This window comes from Eschrichtius robustus, chromosome 20, assembly GCF_028021215.1.
Source record: "Eschrichtius robustus isolate mEscRob2 chromosome 20, mEscRob2.pri, whole genome shotgun sequence".
Classification (NCBI taxonomy): domain Eukaryota; kingdom Metazoa; phylum Chordata; class Mammalia; order Artiodactyla; family Eschrichtiidae; genus Eschrichtius; species Eschrichtius robustus.
Genome location: NC_090843.1, coordinates 26,563,930 through 26,588,623, shown reverse-complemented (window position 1 = coordinate 26,588,623; position 24,694 = coordinate 26,563,930). Strand labels below are relative to the sequence as shown.

The window sequence follows — 24,694 nt, the reverse complement described above, 5'->3', positions numbered from 1 at the left end:
TTTCCCCTTTTGCGGGAGACAAAACCAGACTGACAAGCTGAAGACTCAAACATTAATCAAACTGCGCTCCGGAACAACCTTTCCCTCGCATTAATAAATACATTTGCGGCCCCTCATTGGACAGTTGGCCTAATTTGTTTCTTTTTTGCGGGGTGGGGGGAGCAGCCGCGCCCGCGCCCCCGGGCTCCCAGCAGCCCAGTGCAAAGCAGATGTTCCGCCGCGGACGCCGAGCACCGCCGAGCCGCGCGCCCCGGAGGCCGCGGTTGCCATGGCGACGGCCGGGCCGCCTGCTGTCGCCGAGCACGCTGTCTCGCCCGTTCAGTGATTACCTCCATCTCCGCAGAGTTCGCCATACGGCCCGGATTCTAATCAGATCCCCTCCCCCTCCTCCCTGCCTCCTGGCGGAGCCCACCCTCCTCTGCCCAGCCCACTACCCCTCCAACTCCCACATCCTCGAGGCTCATTAAAAACTGCCGGTGCATCCCTAATAGTGCGGAGGAGAGCGGAGTGGGAGAGAGGCGGTGCGCTCCCGTGTTTAGGAACGACTGGCTGCCCTTGGGAAGAGGTTCTGTGCACCTGAGGCCATCTTTGGCGGCACTGGACTCCCAGGGTCCAACTCCCGGTACTATTCCCTAGGGACTCCTCCTCCTCCCCCTTCTTGGTTATGTTGAGGCAGGTCACCGAAGACCCCCGAGAGAGAGGTGAAGCAAGCAACCCTAGGCCCCCTCCACCTGGGCAGAGCTCTTCCATTCTGATTCTGCAAGCACTAGGAATCATTTCTTCTGCACAGACTGGAGGTGAGGAGGGTTTCTGGAGAAATCAGAGCATGTGTCCCTGTGTTAAGCCTACTGGTTTCTCAGACTACGAGGAGGAATGGAGAGGCTGCTACTCAAATGAGACAGGCCTGGCTTGAGTTAGGCCCATGTTACTTCAATCCCCTCCGCATCACATACACAGCGTGCTCCCCACGCTTCCAGGCCTGGTGATCTAGAGGTCTATAGGTGTTCTCAGCTACACTGCCAGCAGGCAGCCTTGCAAGTGGTGCACATGTGCCTTCTCCAGGCTTGGCAGTGAGCGAGGGGTGGTTGTGAGGCCACAGGGCCTTGGGGTACTTCGAGGTCTCTCTGTTGGGGGAGGAGGGTCCTCTCCCTGAGACTTTGAGGCTGCATGACAAGATCCCAAACATAGCCCCCTTCCCAAACATCCCTGGCTTCAGGACAAACAGGGTAATAACAGAGGCCGCAGGCAAAAGAGGACACAGGGGCTGGCGTGAGGCCAGCATGGAAGCAGGGCAAAGCATGTGGGACAGGGTGCAGATTCCACATTCCAGGCTAAATCACAAGCCAGGAAATCCAGGGTGGTTGGAGGAAAACATAATTTTGCTTTAAGGGAGGGGACCCCTCAGAGTGATAAGAAGTGTTGAAGTCCCCATCCCAGCCAGGGAAAGCTTGCTTAGACACTCCCACAACATCCAAAATGCCAGCCTCCCCGCAGTGTGTTTGCCTGTGAAGTCCTGAGCAGTATCAGTGAATGAGAAGAAATGCTACTCTGGGCTGTCTCTCCTGAGTCAACTAGGATCCTCCTGTTAGAGAGAACTCTAGATCAATCCTTCATTTTACAGATGAGAAAACTGAGACCCAGACAGGGACCGTAACTGGCCCAAGATCCCACAGCCAGCAGAGTGGAAGCCGGCTTCGATTTCTTTTATGAGCCCGCTGGTGCCCCTCCCTTTCTTCTCTCAGAGGCAGTAGGCTGGGAAACTGGTTTCCAAGAGGCACAGGCAGAATCCCAAGAATCTCAGGCCTCTCTAAGCCCGACGTCACCCTGTCTCCTGAAGGCCTGTCACCTGAAGGCGCTCCACTGATGTGACAGTACCCGTTGGCCCGCTAGCCCAGGGCCCCTCTGGGGGGGGGTGGGTGGGGAGGGCCTCCTTCAGTGGATTGTCTGCAGCTTTGTCATTGTCCGTCTGTCACTCAGAAGTGAACCTCTGGGGGGAGAGGTCAGGCTGGTTGGTGGACAGGGAAAAAGAGGCCTGTCCCTCTCAGAGAGGGGTGGGGAAGATGGGGGACAAGGCAGCTCCTTCAACCTCTCATCCCCACCCTCTCCAACCCTCAGCTCCCCTAGGGAATTCCAGGCTTTGCTCATTTTAGGACCAGGACAGCAACTGCCCACAAGGACCCTTCTCTTCTTGGGCTTCCCTGGTGGCGCAGTGGTTAGGAATCCGCCTGCCAGTGCAGGGGACACAGGTTTGAACCCTGGTCCAGGAAGATCCCACATGCTGCGAGCAACTAAGCCGGTGCGCCACAACTACTGAGCCTGTGTTCTAGAGCCCGAGAGGCACAACTACTGAAGCCTGCGAGCCACAACTGCTGAAGCCTGCGGGCCTAGAGCCCATGCTCCGCAACAAGAGAAGCCACCGCAATGAGAAGCCCGCACACCACAACAAAGAGTAGCCCCCACTCGCCGCAACTAGAGAAAGCCTGCACGCAGCAACGAAGACCCAACGCAGCCAAAAATAAAATAAGTAAAATTTTTTAAAAAAATTAAAAAGACCCTTCTCTTCTTTTTTTTTTTTTTTTTAATTAATTAATTAATTAATTTATTTGGCTGTGTTGGGTCTTCGTTTCTGTGCGAGGGCTTTCTCTAGTTGTGGCAAGTGGGGGCCACTCTTCTTCATCGTGGTGCGCGGGCCTCTCATTATCGCGGCCTCTCTTGTTGCGGAGCACAGGCTCCAGACGCGCAGGCTCAGTAATTGTGGCTCACAGGCCCAGTTGCTCCGCGGCATGTGGGATCTTCCCAGACCAGGGCTCGAACCCGTGTCCCCTGCATTGGCAGGCAGATTCTCAACCACTGCGCCACCAGGGAAGCCCCAACCCTTCTCTTCTTGCCATGTGAAATCTTGGGTCCCCATTGGAGATCTACTCCCTTACCCTGCCCTGTCTAGAAGAAGGGGCTGCAAAGGAGTCTAACTCAAACCTACTCGGGAGGGGGTTCCATTGCGCCCCCAATTCCACACAACCACCTTTCTGACCACTCCTGTGTTTGCCTGTGTCCCTTCCCCCATCTGCCTCATCAGATTTCCCAGGCTCCCCCATCCCCCAACTGTAATCCTGCACAGATCCATCCCCTGAGAGCCCCTGTTTTCAGGCTGTCCTGGCTTCCACTGTACACTGCCCCATCTCCCCAGATTGTGCGGTTTCCAGTCTCCCCTTGCTCTCCCTGCACACGAATCTACCTCCCCAGATTCAACTGTTTTCAGGCTTCTCTCTCTCTGCCCCCCTGCACACGAACTGTCTCCCCAGATCCTGCTGTTTCCAGGTCCCCCCATGTTTCCCCGGTACACAAATTGGCCTCCCTGGGTTTGGCAGTTTCCAGAACCCTCTTGCTCTCTCACTAGGCAGTTCCATTTCCCTAGATTCAACTGTTTTCAGGCTCCCCTCATTTGCCCTGTACATGGATTCCTCTCCCAGGTTCTGCTGTTTCCAGGCTCCCCCAATTTCCCTTGTACACGAATCAGTCTCTAGCTTATGTTGATCCCAGCTGCCTAAGGGATTCAGTAGGTTTAAGGAGAGTGGAAGGAAGAAAAGAGTCAGAAAGAGAAGGAGGAGAAAGATTGTCATCAGGGAAGCTCCTTATTTCTCTTGCCACCCAGAGCTCTAAGCAGCTAGAACGCAGCAGACTCTGAGCCTCTGACTCTACAAATAGCTCCCTTGAGCTGATCTGCCCTGGGACACCCCAATTCCCCCCTCCCGGCTGCTGCCCAGGGTCTCAGCTTTAAGCTAAGCATCCTCTGGAGGGCCCCTTCTTGGAGGGGTGCTTGTGCATGCATGCGGTAGGGTAGACAAGAGCCTTCCCAAGCCCTGGGCTCTCTCAGCCCCAGCCTCCTGTCTCTCCCCTGCTACTTCCTCCTTGCCTTCCTAGCCCCTCTTTGTCTCTTTCCCAGGAGCTACACCTTAGCTCCTCTCAATTTATTCAGCTAGAACTTAAAGGAGACTCCAAATGCACCCCCCAGGGTAAAAGGGGTACAAAGCGAGAGACCTACCCTTTTTGTTTCTTTCAGCTTTTCAGGATGAAGTAGTATTAATCTCAGGTCCTAGAAATTCATTCTGTGCCTGGACTAGCATCCTGGCATGCTTCTGCAGCCTTCATAAACACTTGTTTCATCCTTGTTGCATACAAACAGATGCCCTACATCCTAATCCTCCTTGGGGGGAGGGGGGGCGGGGGTGGCACAGTGTTCTGCAAGGCTTTCCAGGACCCTTACCTTCTCTGATTCACTTTGGGGGCAATAGTGCCCCCAAAGCTTCTCCTGGAATCTGGGGAATTGTGTCTGATTCTCCATCTCCTTCCTCCACTCACGCACCCACCCACATACCCATTAGCCTGATCGCAGCCTTTCTGTCAGTCATGATGCTCCATCTTGCCGGCTCCAGCAAACATTCTGGGTTCACCAGGGAACAAACAGGAAGGCAGACCCACTGGGTCCAGTGCAGTGCTCTAACAGAAGAGAGACCTTTCTTCAAAGTGAAGCCCACAGGGTTTCAGACCTCACTGCTTCTGCTCCCAAGACCAGAAAGCAGCTTCAGTTTCCCCACCTGTCAAGTGGGGATGACACACCTGCTTCCCTCACAGCAGTTGGGAGAGCAAATGCAATTACTTATGTGGAAGAAACAGAATTCTTTCACAGAACTTGACAAGTGTGAGTTATTTACATAAATCCTATTTAAAGAAACCTGTACAAGGAGCTGTTCTGCATTTTGTATATCAATTCTCCTTCCTTTGTTCGAAGATAAACGCAGTTGATGACAGTCATTTATTTCATTATTTAAAAAAACACTAGTGGAGGGAATTCTCTGACGGTCCAGTGGTTAGGACTCAGCGCTCTCACTGCCGAGGGCCCGGGTTCAATCCCTGGTCAGGGAACTAAGATCCCACAGGCTGGGCGATGTGGCCAAAACAAACAAAAAACACTATGGAGTTAGAAACTGTACAAACTACCTACAGACAGGTGTCAATACTCACTGAACTGTAGGCTTAAAATGTGTGAATTTTAGTGTATGTAAATTATACCTCGATAAATCTGATTGAGAACATGCAAAGAAAATGTGAATTGGGGTTTTGACTCAAGAGAGCACAGGGGCACAGAGAGGTAAGCAGGGTTTCAGGAAACCCTCACTGCTGTCCCAGCTCTGTCACTTGTTAGCTGTGTGACATTGGGTAAGTTATCCTTTGAGCTTCACTTTCCTCAGCTGAGTCTCTTTTGCTTGTTCTCCCGGAACCACCCAACTTCCTTTTCCTATCTCAAAGCATAAACTTTCTACAGTGCTCCAGTCCCTCACCCCGCTTCCCCAACCTCCAGCTACCTGGGGAACGGGGTCAAATCTGAAGTGTTGGAAGGGAGGTCTGGTTTTCTTGACGCTGTATTCAACAGGGGCCCTGTTTTCTCAGCACAACTGTCCCTAGTTCCTAGGGTCTCTCAGGCCCTCTTCCCAGCCAAGGTTCCCCCACCCCACCGGCGCACACCAGGTTCTGCTCTGTGGTTTAGGGGAGGAATGGACCCCAATGCTCAGCTAGATCCCTTTCCTGCAGGCCTTTCCACGGCCACATCCTGATCCCCGCCCCGCCAGAAAGGAAGGAAGTGGGGCTGGTCTTACGGCGCCATCTTCTGGACAGATCTGTGAGAGTCGATTCTACTTGCAGGCTTTCAGAGAACCCTGAGATATTTTTTGGTTTCCAAAGTTTTTAAAAATCTCATCTGCTTCCCCATAACCAAGTTCTGAATTCTGGACTTTCCCAGAATTCTGGACTTTCCCAGCCATTTCTTAGGAGAGACTGTTCCAGGAGCCCCCTAACCTTCCGAACACAGGGCTCGACCCTCCAGAGGGGTAGTGATGATCCCTAAACCATCGAGACCCAGAAGCAGCTGAGGCCAGTCTCTTCCAATCATTCCATCAGAGAACCCATGTCTCCACATATGTTCCCATATGTCCCCAACATATCCACCCCATGAATCCCTGTCAATCACTAAGAAGCTGTTGCCTGGAGGAAGGGACATTGCCTCCATGACCTTCAGAGTTCTCTTCTACCCTCAAGTTTTCCTGGATGAGGGCTCATTGCAGCCACGAGAATAAGATACATATTTTTTTTTAATCTTTTTTTTTTGGGGGGGGACAGTTCACATACATGTAATAAGTTCACAGTTCACACTTTTTTTGGGCTGCGTTGTGTCTTCGTTGCTGCGCGTGGGCTTTCTCTAGCGGCGAGAGGGGGCTACTCTTCTTTGCAGTGCACGGGCTTCTCATTGCTGTGGCTTCTCTTGCTGCAGAGCATGGACTCTAGGCACGTGGGCTTCAGTAGTTGTGACTCACGGGCTCTAGAGCGCAGGCTCAGTAGTTGTGGCGCAGGGGCTTAGTTGCTCCATGGCTCGTGGGATCTTCCAGGACCAGGGACTGAACCCGTGTCCCCTGTATTGGCAAGCGGATTCTTAACCACTGCGCCACCAGGGAAGTCCCGATACGTGTTTTCAATGCCTTAAAAATCAGGTGTCTCCCTCACGCTGGTCAGAATGGCCATTACCAAAAAATCTAGAAACAATAAATGCTGGAAACGGTGTGGTGAAAAGGAAACCCTCCTGCACTGTTGGTGGGAATGTAAAGTGATACAACCACTATGGAGAACAGTATGGAGGTTCCTTAAAAAACTAAAAATAGAACTACCATATGACTCAGCAATCCCACTCCTGGGCATATACCCTGAGAATACCATAATTCAAAAAGAGACATGTACCACAATGTTCATTGCAGCACTATTTACAATAGCCAGGACACGGAACTAATCTAAATGTCCACTGACAGATGAATGGATAAAGAAGATGTGGCACATATATACAATGGAATATTAGTCAGCCATAAAAAGAAACGAAATTGAGTTATTTGTAGTGAGGTGGATGGACCTAGAGTCTGTCATACAGAGTGGAGTAAGTCAGAAAGAGAAAAATAAATACTGTATGCTAACACATATATATGGAATCTAAAAAAAAAAAAAGAAAAAAGTTACTGATGAACCTAGCTGCAGGGCAGGAATAAAGACATAGACATAGAGAATGGACTTGAGGACACGGGGTGGGAGGGGGAAGCTGGGGCGAAGTGAGAGTAGCATCAACATATCTACGCTACCGAATGTAAAATAGCTAGTGGTAAGCAGCCGCATGGCACAGGGAGATCAGTTCGGTGCTTTGCGATGACCTAGAGAGGTGGGATACGGAGGATGGGAGGGAGGCTCAAGAGGGAGGGGTTATGGGGACATATGTATGCATATGGCTGATTCACTTTGGTGTACAACAGAAACTAACACAATATTGTGAAGCAATTATACTCCAATAAAGATCTTTAAAAAAATTTTTTTTAAAAAAGGGTAAATTCCACAGTGTGTGAATTATATCTCAATAAAGCTTTTATTAAAAAGAAAATCAGGGCTTCCCTGGTGGCGCAGTGGTTGAGAATCTGCCTGCCAGTGCAGGGAACGCGGGTTCGAGCCCTGGTCTGGGAGGATCCCACATGCCGCGGAGCGGCTCGGCCCGTGAGCCACAATTGCTGAGCCTGCGCGTCTGGAGCCTGTGCTCGGCAACGAGAGGCCGCGTTAGTGAGAGGCCCGCGCACCGCGATGAAGAGTGGCCCCCGCACCGCGATGAAGAGTGGCCCCCGCTTGCCACAACTGGAGAAAGGCCTCGCACAGAAACGAAGACCCAACACAGCCATACATACATACATACATACATACATAAAAAGAATGTAAGCAGACAAGAATAGCATTAAAAAAATAAAAAATTAAAAAAAAAAAAAAAAGAAACTCAGGTGTCTGGATAAAGACAGACTGTGCGTCTGATCAGAAGGAATCAGATCTCTCTTGCCATTTCTTTTTCTTTCATTTATTTGTGTGTGTGTGTGTGTGTGTGTCTGTGTGTGTGTATTTTTAGAGTGGGTGTAGGTGAGGGTGATAAGAGGGCACCAAATATATAAGCTATAAAGTGGATTTATTACTTAAAAATTTTTTTATTGAGGTATAGTTGATGTACAATATTATAGAAGTTTCAGGTGCACAACATAGTGATTCACAATTTTTAAAGATTATACTCCATTTACAGTTATTATAAAATATTGGCTACATTCCCTGTGCTATACAGTATATCCTTGTGGCTTATTTATTTTATACATAGTAGCTTGTACCTCTTAATCACCTACTCCTAATTTACCCCTCTCCCTTTCCCTCTCCCTACTGGAAACCACTGGTTTATCACTTTTTAACATACTTTTCAGAACATAAATGTCAAATCATTGTCCCTAACAAAGTGGTCCTTTTGGAAGCCCTGTTGTGGAATGATTCCCTGCAATTATCTGAATTAATTCAAAAGCACTAACTCTTCAAACTCTGAGTAGACTTGATTTTTGCCAGCTGTTTGGTGACAAGATGCACAATCAAGCTGGATGGCACTTTTTAGATAAAGAATGGGAAGTGACTATAATGAAAATGACTGCCTTGGGACTTCCCTGGCGGTCCAGTTGTTAAGACCCCGGGCTTCCAATGCAGGGGGCGCAGTTTCGATCCCGGGTCGGGAACTAAGATCCCACATGTGGCACGGCCAATAAAATAAAAATTAAAAAAAGAAAATGACTGCCTTCTGTAGGTCTTGCGCTGACCCTAGATTGTTATTTCCCTCTTCAGTAGACATTCCACGTTGCCGGCAGAGTTCCTTGCTCAAAACACAGAGTTGATATCACTTAACTGCTAGAAAATCTTTAATGGCTCCCTATCACCTTCAGAATACAAATCAAGCTCCGTGGCTGGGGCAAAGAGCAGTGGGCACTGGAGTCAGACCAGCCTGGGATTAAATCTCACCTGTGCCCTAAGGCAGATTATTCAAATTCCTGGGCTCTCAGTTGTAAAAATAGGTCTGACAGCATCTGCGTGGTTAGGTTGTTTTGAAGACAACAGTATTTCTAAGGAGCACAGACTAGTCAACTCAGTAAACGGCAGTGATTTGTTAGCATGCCATTCAACACTGGCCTTGATCCGGTCACAACCTGTTTAGGGAGAAGCTTCAAGCTTCAGCATACCCGGACCTCCCCACAGAGATACACATCCTCCATTCCAGCTACATGTACCTACCTGCAATTCCTTAGACAGAGATTCTCTGCCTCTTTGCTTTGCTTACACACTTTCTCCCTTTGTGGTGTCTTTTCCCCCAGCTTCTTTCTGTGAAATACTATGTAACACCATCTCCTTTGTCAACGTTTTTAATTTCTGACACAACTTTGTTCCCAGTCAAGTTGTGATCTCCTTAGGTCAGGAACCGTGTCTTCCAGTTCATCTTAGAAGCTCCCACCAACCCCCATTAAGGTGTTTGGTGGGGGGACTTCCCTGGTGGCGCAGTGGATAAGACTCCACACTCTCAATGCAGGGGGCTCGGGTTCCATCCCTGGTCAGGGAACTAGATGCCACATGCATGCCGCAACTAAGGAGTTCACATGCCACAACTAAGGAGCTCGCATGCCACATCTAAGGAGCCTGCGAGCCGCAACTAAGACCCGGCACAACCAAATTAATTAAGTAATTAATATATTTTTTTAAAGGTCTTTGGCTCAGAACAGCCAGTTAATAAATGTCTATTGAAATTTCTATTCCAAAAGAAACTTTATTTTGCTTCTACTATTATTATTTTTATCAATACTGCTTTTCTTACCGAAGAGTCTGTTTTGAGGGATGGTACTCGTCTGTATATACAATATAAAGTCCACACGTGTTTCACAATCACTCTGATTTCTGTGGATCCTCATCTAAGGTATTTTCCAGTTTCAGTTGATAAGAGATGAAGAAGAGATTAGGAGACAGATGAGGACCACACAAATGCTGACGATAGAGTAGAACTTGGCAGCCATTTGATTAATTTACTTTCTTCGTTAAGAATGACTTACCTACAGGAAAGAACACAGAGCGCAAACTGTGAATTTTTAACACCACTCAGATAAAGGACACCGTTGGATTTTTAAAGGTATTTCTACCTTGAAATATCTCTCATCCCTTCTCTCCTTTCAACCCTCCACCCCCACCCCACTGCCACCTCTGGGCCCAATCACTTGCTAATCAGTCTCCCTTTCTTTCCCTAGTGCCAGGCTCCTGGCAAACACTCAAATATTTGAGTGAATGAATGAACGAGTGAACGAACAAATGGAATGCACGAATATTGTTAAATGAATGAGACCCAGTTTGGAGGGAAAGGGAGGTCCATAGGGTTGTGTCCAAACTGCTTTGGGTAAATTATTCAATTTTGCCTACATCAGGTTCCGGAGTTAAAGGGTATCTACGGGGAATCAGGGGTAAGATTTTTTTTCTCTGTAGAGTTTAAAGGGAGGTTGTGAGCACGGAAAGTTTGAGCCTTAGGCCGGTCTCCAGATCATCCACCTACCCACTCCCCAGGGCTGTTTGGTCCCACCTTAGCCAAACTGAGCCGCGAAGCGGACACCGTCTCGGCAGCTGTCCAGTCAGCGGGGAGCCATCCATCACTGTCTGGATGCAGACCAATCCGACCAGCTCTGCCTTCCTGCCAGCCAATGGCCGGAAAGCAGGGGGCGAGAGGAGCCAGAGAGGGGGCCACCGGCTCAGAACGGTATAAAGGGGGTCCGGGGGCCCGGTGATACTACCTCTGTGTCTCTAGCCCGGTCTAGGTGTGTCTATCGTCCCCCCTGCACCCGAGCCCCGGGCCAGTGCTTCAGTGCGCGTGCGCTCTCTGGCTGGGCCCGGGCCCCTGAGGTCTCGGTTTCTGACGTGCCCCGGTCCCAATTCGGCAGGAGGAAAGGGGGCGCCCTGAAGCCCCTTCCCCACAGATACTCGAGACCCGCCGGGTCGCCCACGAGGGCAGAAAGGCGGGGAGGAGCCCCAGGGTTGAGAGCAGACGGGAAGGCAGGCCCCGGGGCCGCTCCCGCCAGTAACGGCCGACTGCCCTTCCCAAAACCTAGGCCTGGGCAGACGGCGCCCCTGCCCCGCGAGCTGCGCGCCCCAGGGAGTGGGGGGTCGGGGAGGGGCGCCGGGGCCAGCGGGCAGAGCTCGAGGCAGACGACCAGACCCGTCGTCCTGGCGGCTCCGCGGGGCTGCAGGCGCCGAGAGGGGGCTGGGGATGCAGCGGGCCCTCCGCCTCAGCCCGGGAGAGCCGGGCCTGCAAACTTGGCGTCCGTAGGAAGAGCCCGCGCCCCCACCCTGCCGGCGCTCCCCGGGGACCCCCGCGGTTCCGCGCAGCCCTCTCCCCTACGCGGGCGTGGGTCGGCTGCTTGGCTGCAGCCCCGCTCCCCAGAGTCCTTTGGCCACAAAGAGCGAGGACACCTCTCTGGTGGCCTCCCCGCATTGCCATCCCCCCTCGGCTCATTCCTCCTAACCCCGTACTGTCCCTGTGTGGGCGAGGGGTTCGGACGGCCCTTGGGAAGGGAGCGCGGGAAAGCCACCTCGCTCCAGCAGTGCCCGCTCCTGAGTCCGGCCCTGCGGAAACTGTTGTAAATACTTTAACCTTTCAGAGCCTCGGTGTGCCTCTCGGTAAAATGGGGAAGCACCGCACAGTCCACAGCATTCGGTGAGCCAGTTTGTGTGACGGCCGGGCCTTCCCATTCCAGTCCCTGCACTACTGGACTTGCAGGACCCGGGAGGGCGCGACCGGGTTGCTAGGAAGCGAATTTGCCCCTCCGGTTCTTGAGGTCGTTTAGAGGCGGTGGATGGAGCTGGGCACCGGATAAAGCCGAACATTCGCCAAAGTATTTCTGGAAAATTTCTCATTTCCCGTCGCCACAATGGCCCCCGAACTCGACAGCATTTAATTGCATACTCCTTTTTTCCCTTTCGGAGTTGCATTATTTGGTGGAATGGTTGTGTACAGAGTGTTTATAATCTGTTTACATAACTGTATATTTATCATTTTCTCTAATTGCAAAAGTAGTCATGCCCATTATAAATATCCAGTTCTGGAGAATTTTATAATGTACGACGTGATAACCCGCAGGGACTGCCTCTACTAACACCCAGGGTTCGCCACTTTCTTTCATCAGCGTCACACTGAAATTCGTGAGCAATAGCTGGAGCCGAGCTCGCAGGGCGTGTCCAGCCCGCTGGTTGCTAGAGCAACGCCCTGCCTCCGCGTTTGGAGGCCAGCGATTAACTCGCGGGAGCAGGGGTCGGTCCCCTCCCTGGGGGCGGAGTTAGTAGGGGGAGCGGGACCCGGAGGGAGCACGTTTCCCACCTATCCCTCCAGGTGGCGCTATAGGATCGTGGATAAGGTCCGCTCCCCGCGGCGGGGGGCGCCGAGGGGCGGAGCCAGGGCGGGGCGTAGACTTGCGTTGCAGCTACCTAGGGATTGGAGGGAAACGAGCTGTGCGAGGCGGAAACGTTAGACACTCTCGGGGATTTCTGTACGTGACGCAGAAAGTGTATATGTCTGAGAAAGAAAGGGAGAAAGGGGAGGTTCTAGAACGGGGAGAGAAAAAGGGAGTCGTGTCCCCCGAAAGTCACTCCATCCTTCCCATTTGCCTATAGAATGCCCCTCCGCCCGTCTCCCCCTTTGGACCTGCAATTCTTCACACCCTCGAGCGCACTGGGTGCTCTGGACACAAATAGAAGGCGGGAGCTGGCCGGTGCTTCGTCACCCCTAGTATCTGGGCCTAGCCATGGCAAGCTTGCAGGGCTCTAGTGCCCAGGGTATATGCCAGCAGAGGAATTCCGCGGCAATTTCCCAGGCAAGCCAAGAAAAACAGGCGTGCTGTTCCTCAGTTTGTCCAGAGGAAACCTTACACCCTTCCCTCCTGGAGGCCGAGAATGGAAAAAGCGAGTCGAAGAATCCCAGCGGGGCCACCATGTGTGTACCATCTTTTGCTCTCCTTTCCCCCACAAACGCACCATTCCTCCCATTATGACTCTTTTACCCTGTCACACAATCATACCCAGCCCTCCACACCACATATACGGCCCCAGTATCAGTGTCACACTCCCTCACTGTGTTAAATTGTCTCCTCTCCATTGACCCACCCCTCTCCCCAGTCACACAACTACAAGGATACACCCTGGAACTGGGCATCCGGGAGATGAGCCCCACAGAGTGCAGAAGCCCTTATCAGAACACACACACCCACACACACACATCCCAGGTCAAGAGAGAAAGAGACCATTGGCAGGAGACAAAAGCAGGTTTATTTGGGCTCTGGGGCCAGGGATGCCTAAGGTCTGAGTTAAGGCAGCTCAGCTGGTTCTCAAGGCCCAAAGGGCAGGCCAGGACAGTGAGAAGGGGTGACTCAGTGTTGAAGCCAAACCTCTGCATCTCAGAGTCCCTGGCCGGAGACCTCGGGAGTCAGTTCTGGGAAGGCCTGGGGATATAGAGGGGTCTCTGGTGTCCCCTGGGGTCTTTGTGCTTTTGCCAGGATTGGGGGAATGGTCTGGAGGCAGGGAGCCTTGAATGCACAGCCTTCATTTCAGTAACGACCATTTAATTTGTTCCTTGGCAGACTGAAGAACCTGGGTGGGGCGGGGGTGTGGAAGGTTGAGAGAATTACTGGGGAGGAATGACAAGTACATTAACACTGCAGTGAGTCGGGGGAGGGGGGTCTATAGCCCCTCTCTACATGTCCCTATAATCCCCGGTCACTAGGTGGCAGCAGCTCGTCTCTGCCTGCCTTAAGTGGGGCCGGGCGGTCAAGATGGAAAGAGCAGCCGTAACTGGCTGCAGCCAACAACCAGCCCAGGCCAGAGCCTGCCCAGCTCTCCGCTCCTGCATCTGCAGCCCTGGGTGTGGCAGCAGCCCCGACTCCCCACACCATGCCATTCAAGCTCCCGCCCACAGTGCCACGTCCAGGCAGAGACGGGCCCAGGCCTGACACTTCCTGTGCCCAGACACCTCAGCAAACCCCTAGCTCTGGCTTTGGCTGGCAGTAGGTCCTCAACACCCCACCCCAACCCGCTGCTGATGTGGCACAGCTGGCAAAGGGCTCCTGGGCAGACTCTGCTGAGGGTCACCTGCACTCCGATGTGTTCACTCTAACATCCTGCTGAGGAAACAGCCTCAGCCCCATGTTTACATAGATACATACGACTGTGCACATACCATGCCAACATGGTGGGCACCCCAGGTATGTCCCTCAGGTTGTCCCTCCAGCCATCAAGCCTCATTCCCTTTCGAAGAAGGTCAATCCCACACTGTATGTCCCTTCCTCCTGCCCACTACCCCTCCTCTCTCAGGGACAGCCTGGCCCTGGAGTTTTCCTGCTTCTCTCGGCAAAAATTTTTCTCCTCGTTTCATCTCCCATTCACTACCTGCAACTTCCTCGGTTTTTTTACTCAAGAATTCCATTAAAAGTGCTGTGCCTTCATTCCTTCCCCCTTTGGAAAACAGGATCTATGCCAAGAGCTCTCCATGCATTAGCTCATCTAATTCTCAAAATAACTCTATGAGGAGTGTCCTGTGATTATGTGAGGCCCAGAGAAGTTGAGTAACTTGCCCTAGGCCACCCAGCTTGTAGATGATAAGGCACAACATACATCCTGGGATGACTCACACCAGCACTCCTGTTCTTATCTGCTCTGCTCATTGCTCCTTAACCTCTTTAGCCCTGAAAATTGCCATGCGGCTGCATTCATCTCAGCAGGGTAGGAGGAGGCACTGGGAACTGGGAAGAGGGAGAGGCAGTGTGAGCACGAAGGGCAGTCACAGGAAAGTGGGCACCACACCTGGGGCCCCACATGGGATGGTACAGGCCCATCTGAGCTTGGGCCACTACAGCAGGAGGTAGTTAGTGCCAGGGCAGGAAGCTCCATAAAAGCAGGATTAGTCTGGGCAGACAGACCTGCAGGCAGACGGAATGGAGGTCAAGCTTGACAAGCAGGAAGTTTGCACAGCTGGGAAACCAGTCAAGCCACAGATCCAGAAACCTCACCCCTGCCCCACATGCACTTCCAGATAGGACCATGCAGGGGACTGGCAGGGGTAGACTTTTCCATAGTCAGGTCACTCGGGGACATGGTGGCAAGTGGTGAGAATTAGATCCCATCATGGATTTAAGGGTCCCTTAACAATCTCAGCGTGGACCCTAAACAGCAGGGGTGAGGGTTTGGAGGAAAACTCAATTTGGTATCCTCTCTAGGTTGGGGGAAGCATCAGAGGCCTAAGCCCCCAGATTGCTTTGGGGAACAAGTGACCCAGCCATCTCCAGGGTGAGCAGGTCATCCTGGGTTTTGATCCAACTATACCAAGCCAGGAAGGAGATAAGGTGAACTGCTAGGAAGGTGTCCATCATTTATTAATACCCAGCTCCACATCACCTAGGGGACCCTGGAAGCCTCCACTGACTGTCTCCAAGAGATGGCCGGACACTGTCATCCCTTCCCTCCTGCACCCCTGACTTCTCAGCCTTGATAGCCCTACTGGGTCCCCCTGGGATGCTCTGCTCTCCTCCCACTAACCCTTTTCTGGCCAAGGCAGATGGAGGGGGCCTACCTGGGCCACACCGTGCTCAGTTAAGCCGCTGTCATCCGCCTGCAGGGAAGCAGAGTCAGGGTGGTCAGGCCAGGGCGAGGGTGTTGGGTGAAGAAAGAGAGGCGAGGGAAAGGGGCTTGGGGGTAGTGGCGGCGAACAGATGCAGTGATCAGGGGATCCAGAACTGCACATGTATCACCACTTAATGGAAGTCCCAGAGCTTCTTGTTTGGGAGCCCAGGGCCCATCTATGGCACAAGGTGAGTGAGAGAGTGAGGGAGAATAAAGATGAGAGGAAAGGTTTCATCCAGACATGAGAAGCCAAACTGGGCAGGGAGGTTCTATCTATACACCCCCAAGGCCAACCTCAAGGCCAAGGCAGCCACCAGGTGTCTCTGTGAGGATTTATTTATTTCCCCAGTCTGTACTTCCCACTAGGGAGGATGGTGAGGTGTCTGTGATTCTACAGGGGGAGAGGACAGAGATCTCTTTTACTAATTGACACTCCTCCAAACTGTGGCTCCCCCAACAAGTGCATCAACCCAGTGGTTGCTTCTGCTAGAGGAGCTTGGGTTCCCACCATCGGGGTTCTGGCAGCCCAGATACAGGGAGGACAGGAGGTGGAGAGGATGGGAAGGGCAGCCTGGAGGAGATGGGAGTGAGGGGGGATGCAGGGTGACTCTTACCCTAAAATTCACTTTCTGGATCACTTGCTGGGGGTCACTCTCCAGAATCACACTACAAGATGAGAGAGAAACCGGGAGGAAAGTCAGCCACATGCTTCCCTCTGCCTCCGCTCCCTGCTAAGCCCTTCCCTTCCCCGCTGTATTCTACATTCCCCCTCCAAGGTACCTTCCCGCTGATACTCCTCAAGCCAGACCTCTCCCTCACCACAGAGCACCCTCAGCTCTGATTCTCCCACACTTCATCATCACTGGGCAAACACTTAGAGATCAGGTGAGGGCAGTCCAGTCTAGAACAATCAGGTTGTCAAAAGCAGGGACTCAAAAACTGAGACCTCTAGAAAGTGCACTTCACCTCTGGGTCTAGGGATGGATTCAGATGCAGGGAAGGAAGAGAGGCCCCCCGCCCCCCGGGGTCCCTATCTTGTTTCACTATTATTTTATGCCACAGGGTCATGCCATACATGAAAGAAATGGAACTCCAAAAATCAGAATCTACCTTCCCTTTTTTTTTTTTTTTTTAAAGAGAGCGGTTGCTTGAGGATAAACAGCTAGTGTTTTTTTTTTTAATTAATTAATTAATTAATTTATGGCTGTGTTGGGTCTTCGTTTCTGTGCAAGGGCTTTCTCTAGTTGTGGCAAGCGGGGGCCACTCTTCACCGCGGTGCGCGGGCCTCTCACTATCGTGGCCTCTCTTGTTGCGGAGCACAGGCTCCAGACACGCAGGCTCAGTAATTGTGGCTCACGGGCCCAGCCGTTCCACGGCATGTGGGATCCTCCCAGACCAGGGCTCGAACCCGTGTCCCCTGCATTGGCAGGCAGATTCTCAACCACTGCACCACCAGGGAAGCCCCTACCTTCCCTTTTGACAGACCCAGTTATGGAGGCTTTTCTCGGCTAGTTGACACTCTTTCATGATGCCCTGGGGGTGTTCTGAAGCCAGGTGTGGGTGTGTGCAGGGCTGAGAGCCAGTCACTGTGGGTAGGTTAGGGCCCATGGGGACTGAGTGACTGCTCCTCCTCACCCAGTGAGGCTCCTCCAGGGCAGAAGGAAGTGAACAAACATTTCTTGAGAGCCTCTCCCAGGCCCATCACAGGGGCACTTGCAGCCCCAGATCCCTCACCAGGGGTCCTTTAGACAGAGCATCCTAGGCCAAGGCTCCAGTTCAGGTGTTGCCTCCACTGACACTTCCCTGATTTTCATTGGAGGGAAACTGTGAGCCCCTCAGGGGGCAGAAACTGGGCCATCTAGGGGCACAGACCGGAAGCTGATAAAGCTTACACCCTCCCTTTTGAAGGTCCTTCCAAGGCCCTGCACCTCATTTTGTATTTGTAATTGTGTGTGTATGTGTGTGTGTGTGTGTGTGTGTGTGTGTGCTTTGCTTTCCTTAAAGACAGTCTACCAAGTTGTATATACAAATTGTATATTCCACAAAACCTGGTTTTATTCCCCTCACTCTTGGGTCCTAGCAATTAGCACAAGGCCTTGCAGCAGTAGCAGCAGGCAGTCAATAGCTATAGAGGAAAGGAGGGAGGGAGGAAGGAGGGAGGAACCCCACAGTACCCCACCTCCCAGAGCCCCTGTCCCCCAGCAGTGTAGTACAGTGCTGTGGAAAGAGCACAATCTCTGGAAACATGCACATGTTTTAGATCTTGGCCCTGCCACTCCCTAGCCATGTGACCTTGGGCACTTGAATCTCTGAGCCTCTATTTCCTCATCTATTAAATGGATGGAATGACAGAGGCCTGTGGATGTCTTTCAGGTGATCCGTTTCCATTACCCTTTGCCCCAGAGCCAGAACTTCTTTTTTTCCCTGAATATTGCACCACCCCCATGGAAATTCACAAACCAACACTTCTCATAAGAGTTCCCACTCTCCTAAGACTATAATCTTATGCCAATAGTAGGAAACATTTATTGAAGGAAAACCATGAGCTTCACTTGCATCACCTTATTTAATCCCACACCCTTTGAGGCAGTTCCCTTACTGTCTCCATTTGAAAGATGGAGAAAGTAAGGAAAGTAAGTAATTGGCCCAGGTCATGCGTCTAGTTGGTGTTGGAATGAATCTCTAAGAGCAGGAGGTGTAGCAGCAGCAGGGCTCGGCCTGAAGGAAGTCTTCCCAGGAAGGGGCAAGTATCTGTGCTGCCTGCTTCTCCTGGGCACTGGAAATCAAACCATCCCCCCAAACCCTGCCTAGTCAACAGTCAGCCATAGTTGGACATCAGATTACTTTCTTGTGTGCTTCTCTTTGGCTAACATTGAAGTCAACCTCCATCCTCATGAGTGGGGTGGGGGGATGGGACACCGGGAATATGCTGGGGGAAGGGAGGGAGAAGTTGGCCAGAGAGCCAACAGTGTGCTGGGTGCAACCTAGAGCTGATGACTTTCAAGGGCACCTCCCACTGTGAGTGTCCCTGACCAGCCCCTCTTCCCTCCCCTCCTCCTCACCCGCCATCCACAATCTCGTCCAGCACCAGAAAGGCTCCGTCCATGTTCTCCAGCAACCAGCGCTTCTCCACGTTCTTCCTGAAGGCGGACACAGCTCTGGAACCTCCCCATGGCCAGGAGAAGCCGGGTCCCTGCCTAGGTGAGGCGGACCCGCTCTCTCCAAAGATTGCCTCATTTCCCACCGCCAATCCCCCGCACAAGCACAGGGAAGGAGTATGTCAAGGGCAGTGAGGGCAGCACCTGGGCAAGGGATCCCTGCCCAGAGCACAGGTCTGCTTCCTTAAGCTCCCCTTGCCCACTGCCTTCACACTTTGAGCAGGGACCCTGTGCCCACCCTTAAGCATTTCATAGCACTTCAGGTGCTATATATAGCCTTACTGTAGTTAATTGTGTCGACTGTGAACATTTATTTTTGGGTTATCTGCGTTTGGTTTACCCAGGCCACATTCACTGGGGTAGATACCAGATCACTGAATGGGGGTGGAGGGAAAATCACCCTGAGCTTCAAGTCAAAAAACCTGAGTTTGAATCTCCGCTCTGATATAAATAGATTGTAACCTCAGGCAAATCACTTAGCTTCTCTAGACCTCATTTTCTGGCCATACCATTGCTTGATCAGGTAAAGGGCAGGGTCCTTGCAGGAGGATGCTCTGGCTCCAGCCTTAGCCTTGTGGGGACTTCAGGAGAAAAGCAGGGAGGAAGGGTCCCACCTCTGTGATGTACCAAGGTCTGGGGGATGGGAGCCTTGGAGGATAGAGGACCTCACTCACCTTAACACATGGTTCAGGGACTCAAACAGGCAGGTAAGAACAGACATGAGCATCAGCTGGGGGTGGGCAGATATGGGAGGAGGAAAACGAGACAGCTTGAGGTTGAGAAGGCCAAAAGGAAACCTCAGAGCCTGACTGTGTGGGCAGCTGTCCCTCTTCAGAGAGGACATGGCTGGAGCCTGACTGCAGTTTGACCTGAGAGGGCCCCTCCCCTCCCTGTGTTTGGGCTGGAAGCACTGGAGTGCCTGCTCTGGGACACTGAGTACATCCTTCTCCAGTGATGTTTAAGAAAGACACAGAAGCTCTCTGCAGAGGACTCCATTTCCGGTACCCAAGGAATCTAAGGAACATCATGGATATGCACTGTTCCAGAAAGAACCATTCTGGCTGCTCCCAGTTCTCCAGAGTCTAGAAGGAGGGGTACCAATGGTGAGCCTCCCAGCTTCTACCCCAGAATCCAAGCCTCCTTGTCATTCCAACCTCCTGAATTCACCTCGTTCTCGTAGGATGAGCCCACCACATACAGGAAGAGGTCAATGCTGCTCTTGTAGACGATGGTCATGCCCCCGAAAAATGCAATCTCACCTAGAAGAGCGGCGGGGGGGGGGTCTCAGTTCTGGTCACCTCTGCCTGGCCCCTCCTCCCTGTCTCTAGCTCTGCACCTCTTGCCCTATTTCCTTCTTCCCCTTCCAGAGAACCCTTGCAAAGGAAATTCCCTGGTGGTCCAGTGGTTAGGACTCCGCACTTTCACTGCCAAGGGCCCGGGTTCAATCCCTGGTCAGGGAATTAAGATCCCACAAGCTGTGAGGCCAAACAAAGAACCCTTGCAAAGACTAGCACCCTTGGAAAGACGCGCACTAGGGACACTACCATTAGGCAACTCTGTGTCCCTCCCCCCACCCTCTACTCCATTCCTAGCACCTGACTGCCTCATTCTAAGAAGTCAACAAACCTGGTTCAAGGCTGACCTTTCGCCCACCATATGCAATGCCTAAGACCAGCCCCAGGCTAGTGCGGGCCCCTTCCACTGAGAGAAGTCCAGGCATGCCGGAAGCAGGAAGAGGGGGGGTTGAGAGGGAGGGGAGTGAAGGCTCACCGGAAGAAGAGAGAACAGCTGGGAAGGAGAGGAAAAAGCACCTCTGAAGAAAAGGGAATGGCCTGTGGGTGTGTGAGGCCAACGGGGACAGATGTGTCCAGATGAAGATGACGGTGTGCATCTGAAAGTTCTGCACAAGCAAGAGGCGGACACTTACTGTCAGTCCGGCTGGTCTTGTTGAAGACGTTTTTCTCGAAGGCCATCTGCTCCTTCATGGAGGGGAATGTGTCATCATAATACTAGGTGAAAGGGAAGGAGAAAAGGTGACAGCTGTTCCACAGAGCTTGGCTTCTCCCTGGATGCGTGGCAGGGAATGGTGGGTGCTGGCCAAGCGGGACCCTGCTGCCGTGCCCCATCTTCTCTTGACTGCCCTCTAGGCCTGTCTGCTCACTGTTTCCCCATAAACACAAATTCTGAGCAAAGAAAGTCATAAAAAGTAGAGGAATTTTGAAGCCTTCTTGTGGAGTCCTGTCCTGATTTCTTGAAGGCCTTTGTACATTCTGCAGATGTGCAGCGTGCTAAAGACCGTGGTGGTCACTAGGCCACACTGTTTCTACACTAACCTGAGTCTACAGGAAAGAAGGCAGAGCCAGGGGCCCTTTAACACAATAATATCACAACAGCTACTTTATTATCCACATTATATGGATGCGGAAACTGAGGCGTGAAGTCAGGTAACTTCCCTGACATCTCACAGTTGTAAGGGACAGAGCTGGGATTGAACGCCAACGATGGTCTGACTTCAGACAGGGTTATGGTGAAGATGAAATATCTAAGGGAAAGTTCCTGGCACACACTGCCTAATTAAGTCAATGCTGTTTTGTTTGGGTTTGATGAGACTCTCTCTGACTCAGTTCCTGCATCTGAACATGGATGTGATCTGCTGGGAGGAGGCCCTGGAACTTTTGGTTGCCGAGCCACCTCTGACCAGCTGCGGCAAGAGATGGTCAGCTCAGCTTTCAATTTTTTGAATGTGGATTTTGCCACTTAGTACCCCATCTGCAGGCAAATTAGCAGTCTCCCTGCTGGCCACTGCTGTGGTGAACAAGCTCATTTCAATGTCATGAAGTCAAAAAGTTTCAACCCATACAAACGAAAAATCTATAATGCATTTCATAGCTAGTTTAGGTGCCATAGCCCTACTATAGTTAATTGTGTTGATGATAGACATTTATTTTTGGATTATTCTAGTTTGGTTTATCCTGGCCATGTTCACTAGCATAGATACCAGATAGTTGAATAGTTGGTGCAGTGAAAACCACCCTGAGCTTCAGGTCAAAATATCTGAGTTTGGATCTGTGTTCTGATATTACTACCTGTGACCACAGGCAACTCTTTTAGCTTCTCTAGACTGCATTTTCCTCATTTGTGAAATGAAAGAGTTGGATTATATAGTCTCTAAAATCTTGTCTGGTTCTAAATCCTTAGTGTTTACCAAGCTGTAGAAGAAAAATGGAGGTTCAGAATTTGGGGACTAGGACTCCGGGGTCCCAGGCCAGTGGAAAAGATGGTGAGAAGACATTTTAGGGAACATTTTAGAAACAGAGGAGACAGCCTCCCCCCTTTCAGGGGCCAGCAGTCTGACAAGGCAGGAGGATGGACAGACTGGCCTTTGGAGGGGTCTCAGCTGAGCTGCTCTGAGTCGCAGAGCCCACAGTGGGGTCCCTCCTGCCAGGAGAGGCAGCTGGGTGGGGAATTCTGTTCTTGGGCCTGTGGCACAATGTCTTCAGGGGCCCTCCGGTGAGGGTGGGAGGTTACCTTGGCCAGCAGGCGGTGTCCGTCATTATCTAGGATGAAGACAGCCTTGATGGTGTAGAGGGAAGGTTCCTGCAACTGACACGGGGCGGGGTGGGGGGGAGAGCTCCGTTGGCCCCTAACTCAGGGCAGACCCCCTGTCATTGGCTCTACGGGACCTGCTGGTCCCAAGAGTCAATCCTCAGGCTCCAGCGACCCCAACCCCAAAGATCCACAGCTGGTTCCGGCCCAACCCTATGCCACATGGGCCACTCGAGTGCCCGCTCCCCTCCCAGGCAGATGGTCCACTGCAGGCCCCGGGTGGGCGCTGTGCCCACTGGGTGCGGAAGGTCCGTCCGGGCCCAAGTTCTGTCATGCACTGACTGCTCCAGAGCCCGAGTCGGAGTGTATCACAGAACCTGGGCCGGGGGGACAGCGGCGCCGAGCCTCCTCCTCCAGCGGCCAGCGGCCAGCGGCCGAGGCTGGACCTGCGCTCTCCGCGCGCCCCCAGCCCCCGGCCCGTCGGACTCCAGAAGCACGCACGTCAGCCCGAGGCCCGGGGCGGCCCCGCGGCTCCCTAACCCTCCGGGAGAATCGCAATCCAGCCCCGCCGAGCCGTCCCCCCGCCCACGCCGACTGCTCCAGAACTTCGCCCAAGCGGACGCCAGACCGGCCTCCTCCCGAGTCCGCGCGGAGGAACTTTTCTGCATGCGCGGGCACCGCCCCTCCCCGGCCGGTCCGGGCGGCACCAAGTTCCCCAGCGCCCAGCGGGCGACTTGGGAGCTGGCGCCGCCCGCTCGGCCCCCGGCGCCGCCCGCTCCGTACCCGCAGCCCCGCGGGCTCCCGGCCTCGGGCGGGCGGCGCCGGGCCCCCGGCCGGGGCGGCCGCGGCCCCCTCCCCCGGGTGCGGACGTGGCCAGGCCTCCGGCCGCTGCATTCCGCTCGCCGCCTCGCGCTGACAGCGCCGCCCCACCCCGCCCCGCGCCCCCCGGGGCCGCCGCCCGCTCCTCCCCGGCAGCCGCCGGCCTCGCGTCCGCCCCTCTCTGCCCGTCTGCGCGTGTCCTTCCTTTCCCCGCGGCCCTTCCCTCCTCGCCCTCCCTCCTCTCCTCTTCGTTCCCGCCCTCTCCGCCTTGCGCCCACACCCCAGCGCTCCTTCCCCCACCTCTCCTTCCCCTCGCCCTCCTCGGCTCCTCAAAGCCCAGAGCTCCCTGCATCCTCCGTTTGTCCCAGGACCGGCCCCTCTTTCCCCTCCTGCCTTCTCTCTGACTTGTGGGTTTGCTTTGCACCGACGTCCGCAGGCTGTCCTGAGGCTAGCAGAAAACACAGTCAAAGTCCAGTTTGTCTCTTGACTCCTGGTAGGTACTGTTGGGACAAATACATCACGTCATCCTTTGGGTCGCAGAGACAGGTTCTAGCAGTGGGAGCAGATGAGGGCAGCTCTTAGAGAGACCCCTCTGCATAGAAGAGTTTCTCCCACTCCTCTCACGCAACTTGGGTTAGGGAGCCATGGCGCCCGGACGCTGTGGCAGAAGTCTCCCAAGACACAGACACGACACAATCTGAAACAAGACAGATGCCTAGCAGCACAAAGGCTCCACCAGTGAATGGCATCAGGCTTTGCCATGCTTTGGTTCCTCTGGCCTAAGTACACCAGAGGACAAGCTTTAGCTTCAGCATCCTCAAGGCCAGTGGGAAATTAACACTCCAACGTTACAGAGTTTACAGTACTTACCCATTTACCCATCACAATACCAGGCATGCATTTTACACTTAAGCACTTTCACGTACATTATCTAATATAACTTACGCCTGTGAGGTAGGTGTTCTCATCCCCATTTTAAGCAAAGGGAGACTCAGAGTTTGTGTGATCTTTCAAGATCCTTCAGCTAATCAATAGTTGAATGGAGGTGGAACCCAGAAATTCAGACTAAGAATTTCTTCTCCATTCTTCTCTTCAGGTCCTTTTATGTTGGGTACCACACTCACTCATCCCAGGTGACTGGGGAATGGGGGTTTCCTCTGCTGAATGGTATCAAGCCATCTCATTCTTCATCTCAACTTCAATGTCATCACCAAAAGGCCCTCTCTGACAACCACCGAATCTGACTTGATAGGTCTCTGCTGTCACATTCTCTGTCTCAGCGCCCTACATATTTCTTTTGTTGTACTTAATCTCCAAATACCATTTTTACTAATTTGTTTACAAATGTGTGTGGTCCTTCTCTGCATCAGGCATTGTGTACTACAAAAATAGAGATAATGTGCCTGTGGAATCCCTGGTACCCCACACAGGACACATGACAGGTCCAATTAAACCATGTTTTATGTACTATACAAATATTTATTGAGTGCTTCCTATGTGCCAGTTACTTTTTTAGTCACTGGGACGCAACAATAGGCAAAGTAAACAAAATCTTCACTCTCATGGAACTTATTCAAGTGTGTGTGTGTGTGTGTGTGTGTGTG

The 24,694-nt window shown here is 52.6% G+C and overlaps 1 protein-coding gene across 2 annotated transcripts; it reads right to left on the bottom strand.

Moving 5' to 3' along the window:
• Window positions 1-13,198: 13,198 nt before the first annotated feature.
• Window positions 13,199-23,180, bottom strand: COPZ2 (COPI coat complex subunit zeta 2). 2 transcript variants are annotated; one of them, XM_068530244.1, is made up of 9 exons: window positions 23,055-23,180; window positions 22,254-22,328; window positions 20,653-20,734; window positions 19,893-19,984; window positions 19,400-19,455; window positions 18,630-18,764; window positions 16,182-16,233; window positions 15,518-15,556; window positions 13,199-13,542 (listed from the first exon to the last, which is right to left on the bottom strand). In XM_068530244.1, the coding sequence occupies exons 1-9, from the start codon at window positions 23,163-23,165 to the stop codon at window positions 13,495-13,497; spliced, it is 690 nt and encodes a 229-aa protein (XP_068386345.1). In that variant the 5' UTR covers window positions 23,166-23,180; the 3' UTR covers window positions 13,199-13,494. The 2 variants fall into 2 exon arrangements, with proteins under 2 accessions (XP_068386345.1, XP_068386346.1); XM_068530245.1 differs by having other exon boundaries at window positions 18,630-18,707.
• Between the last annotated feature and the right edge of the window lie 1,514 nt (window positions 23,181-24,694).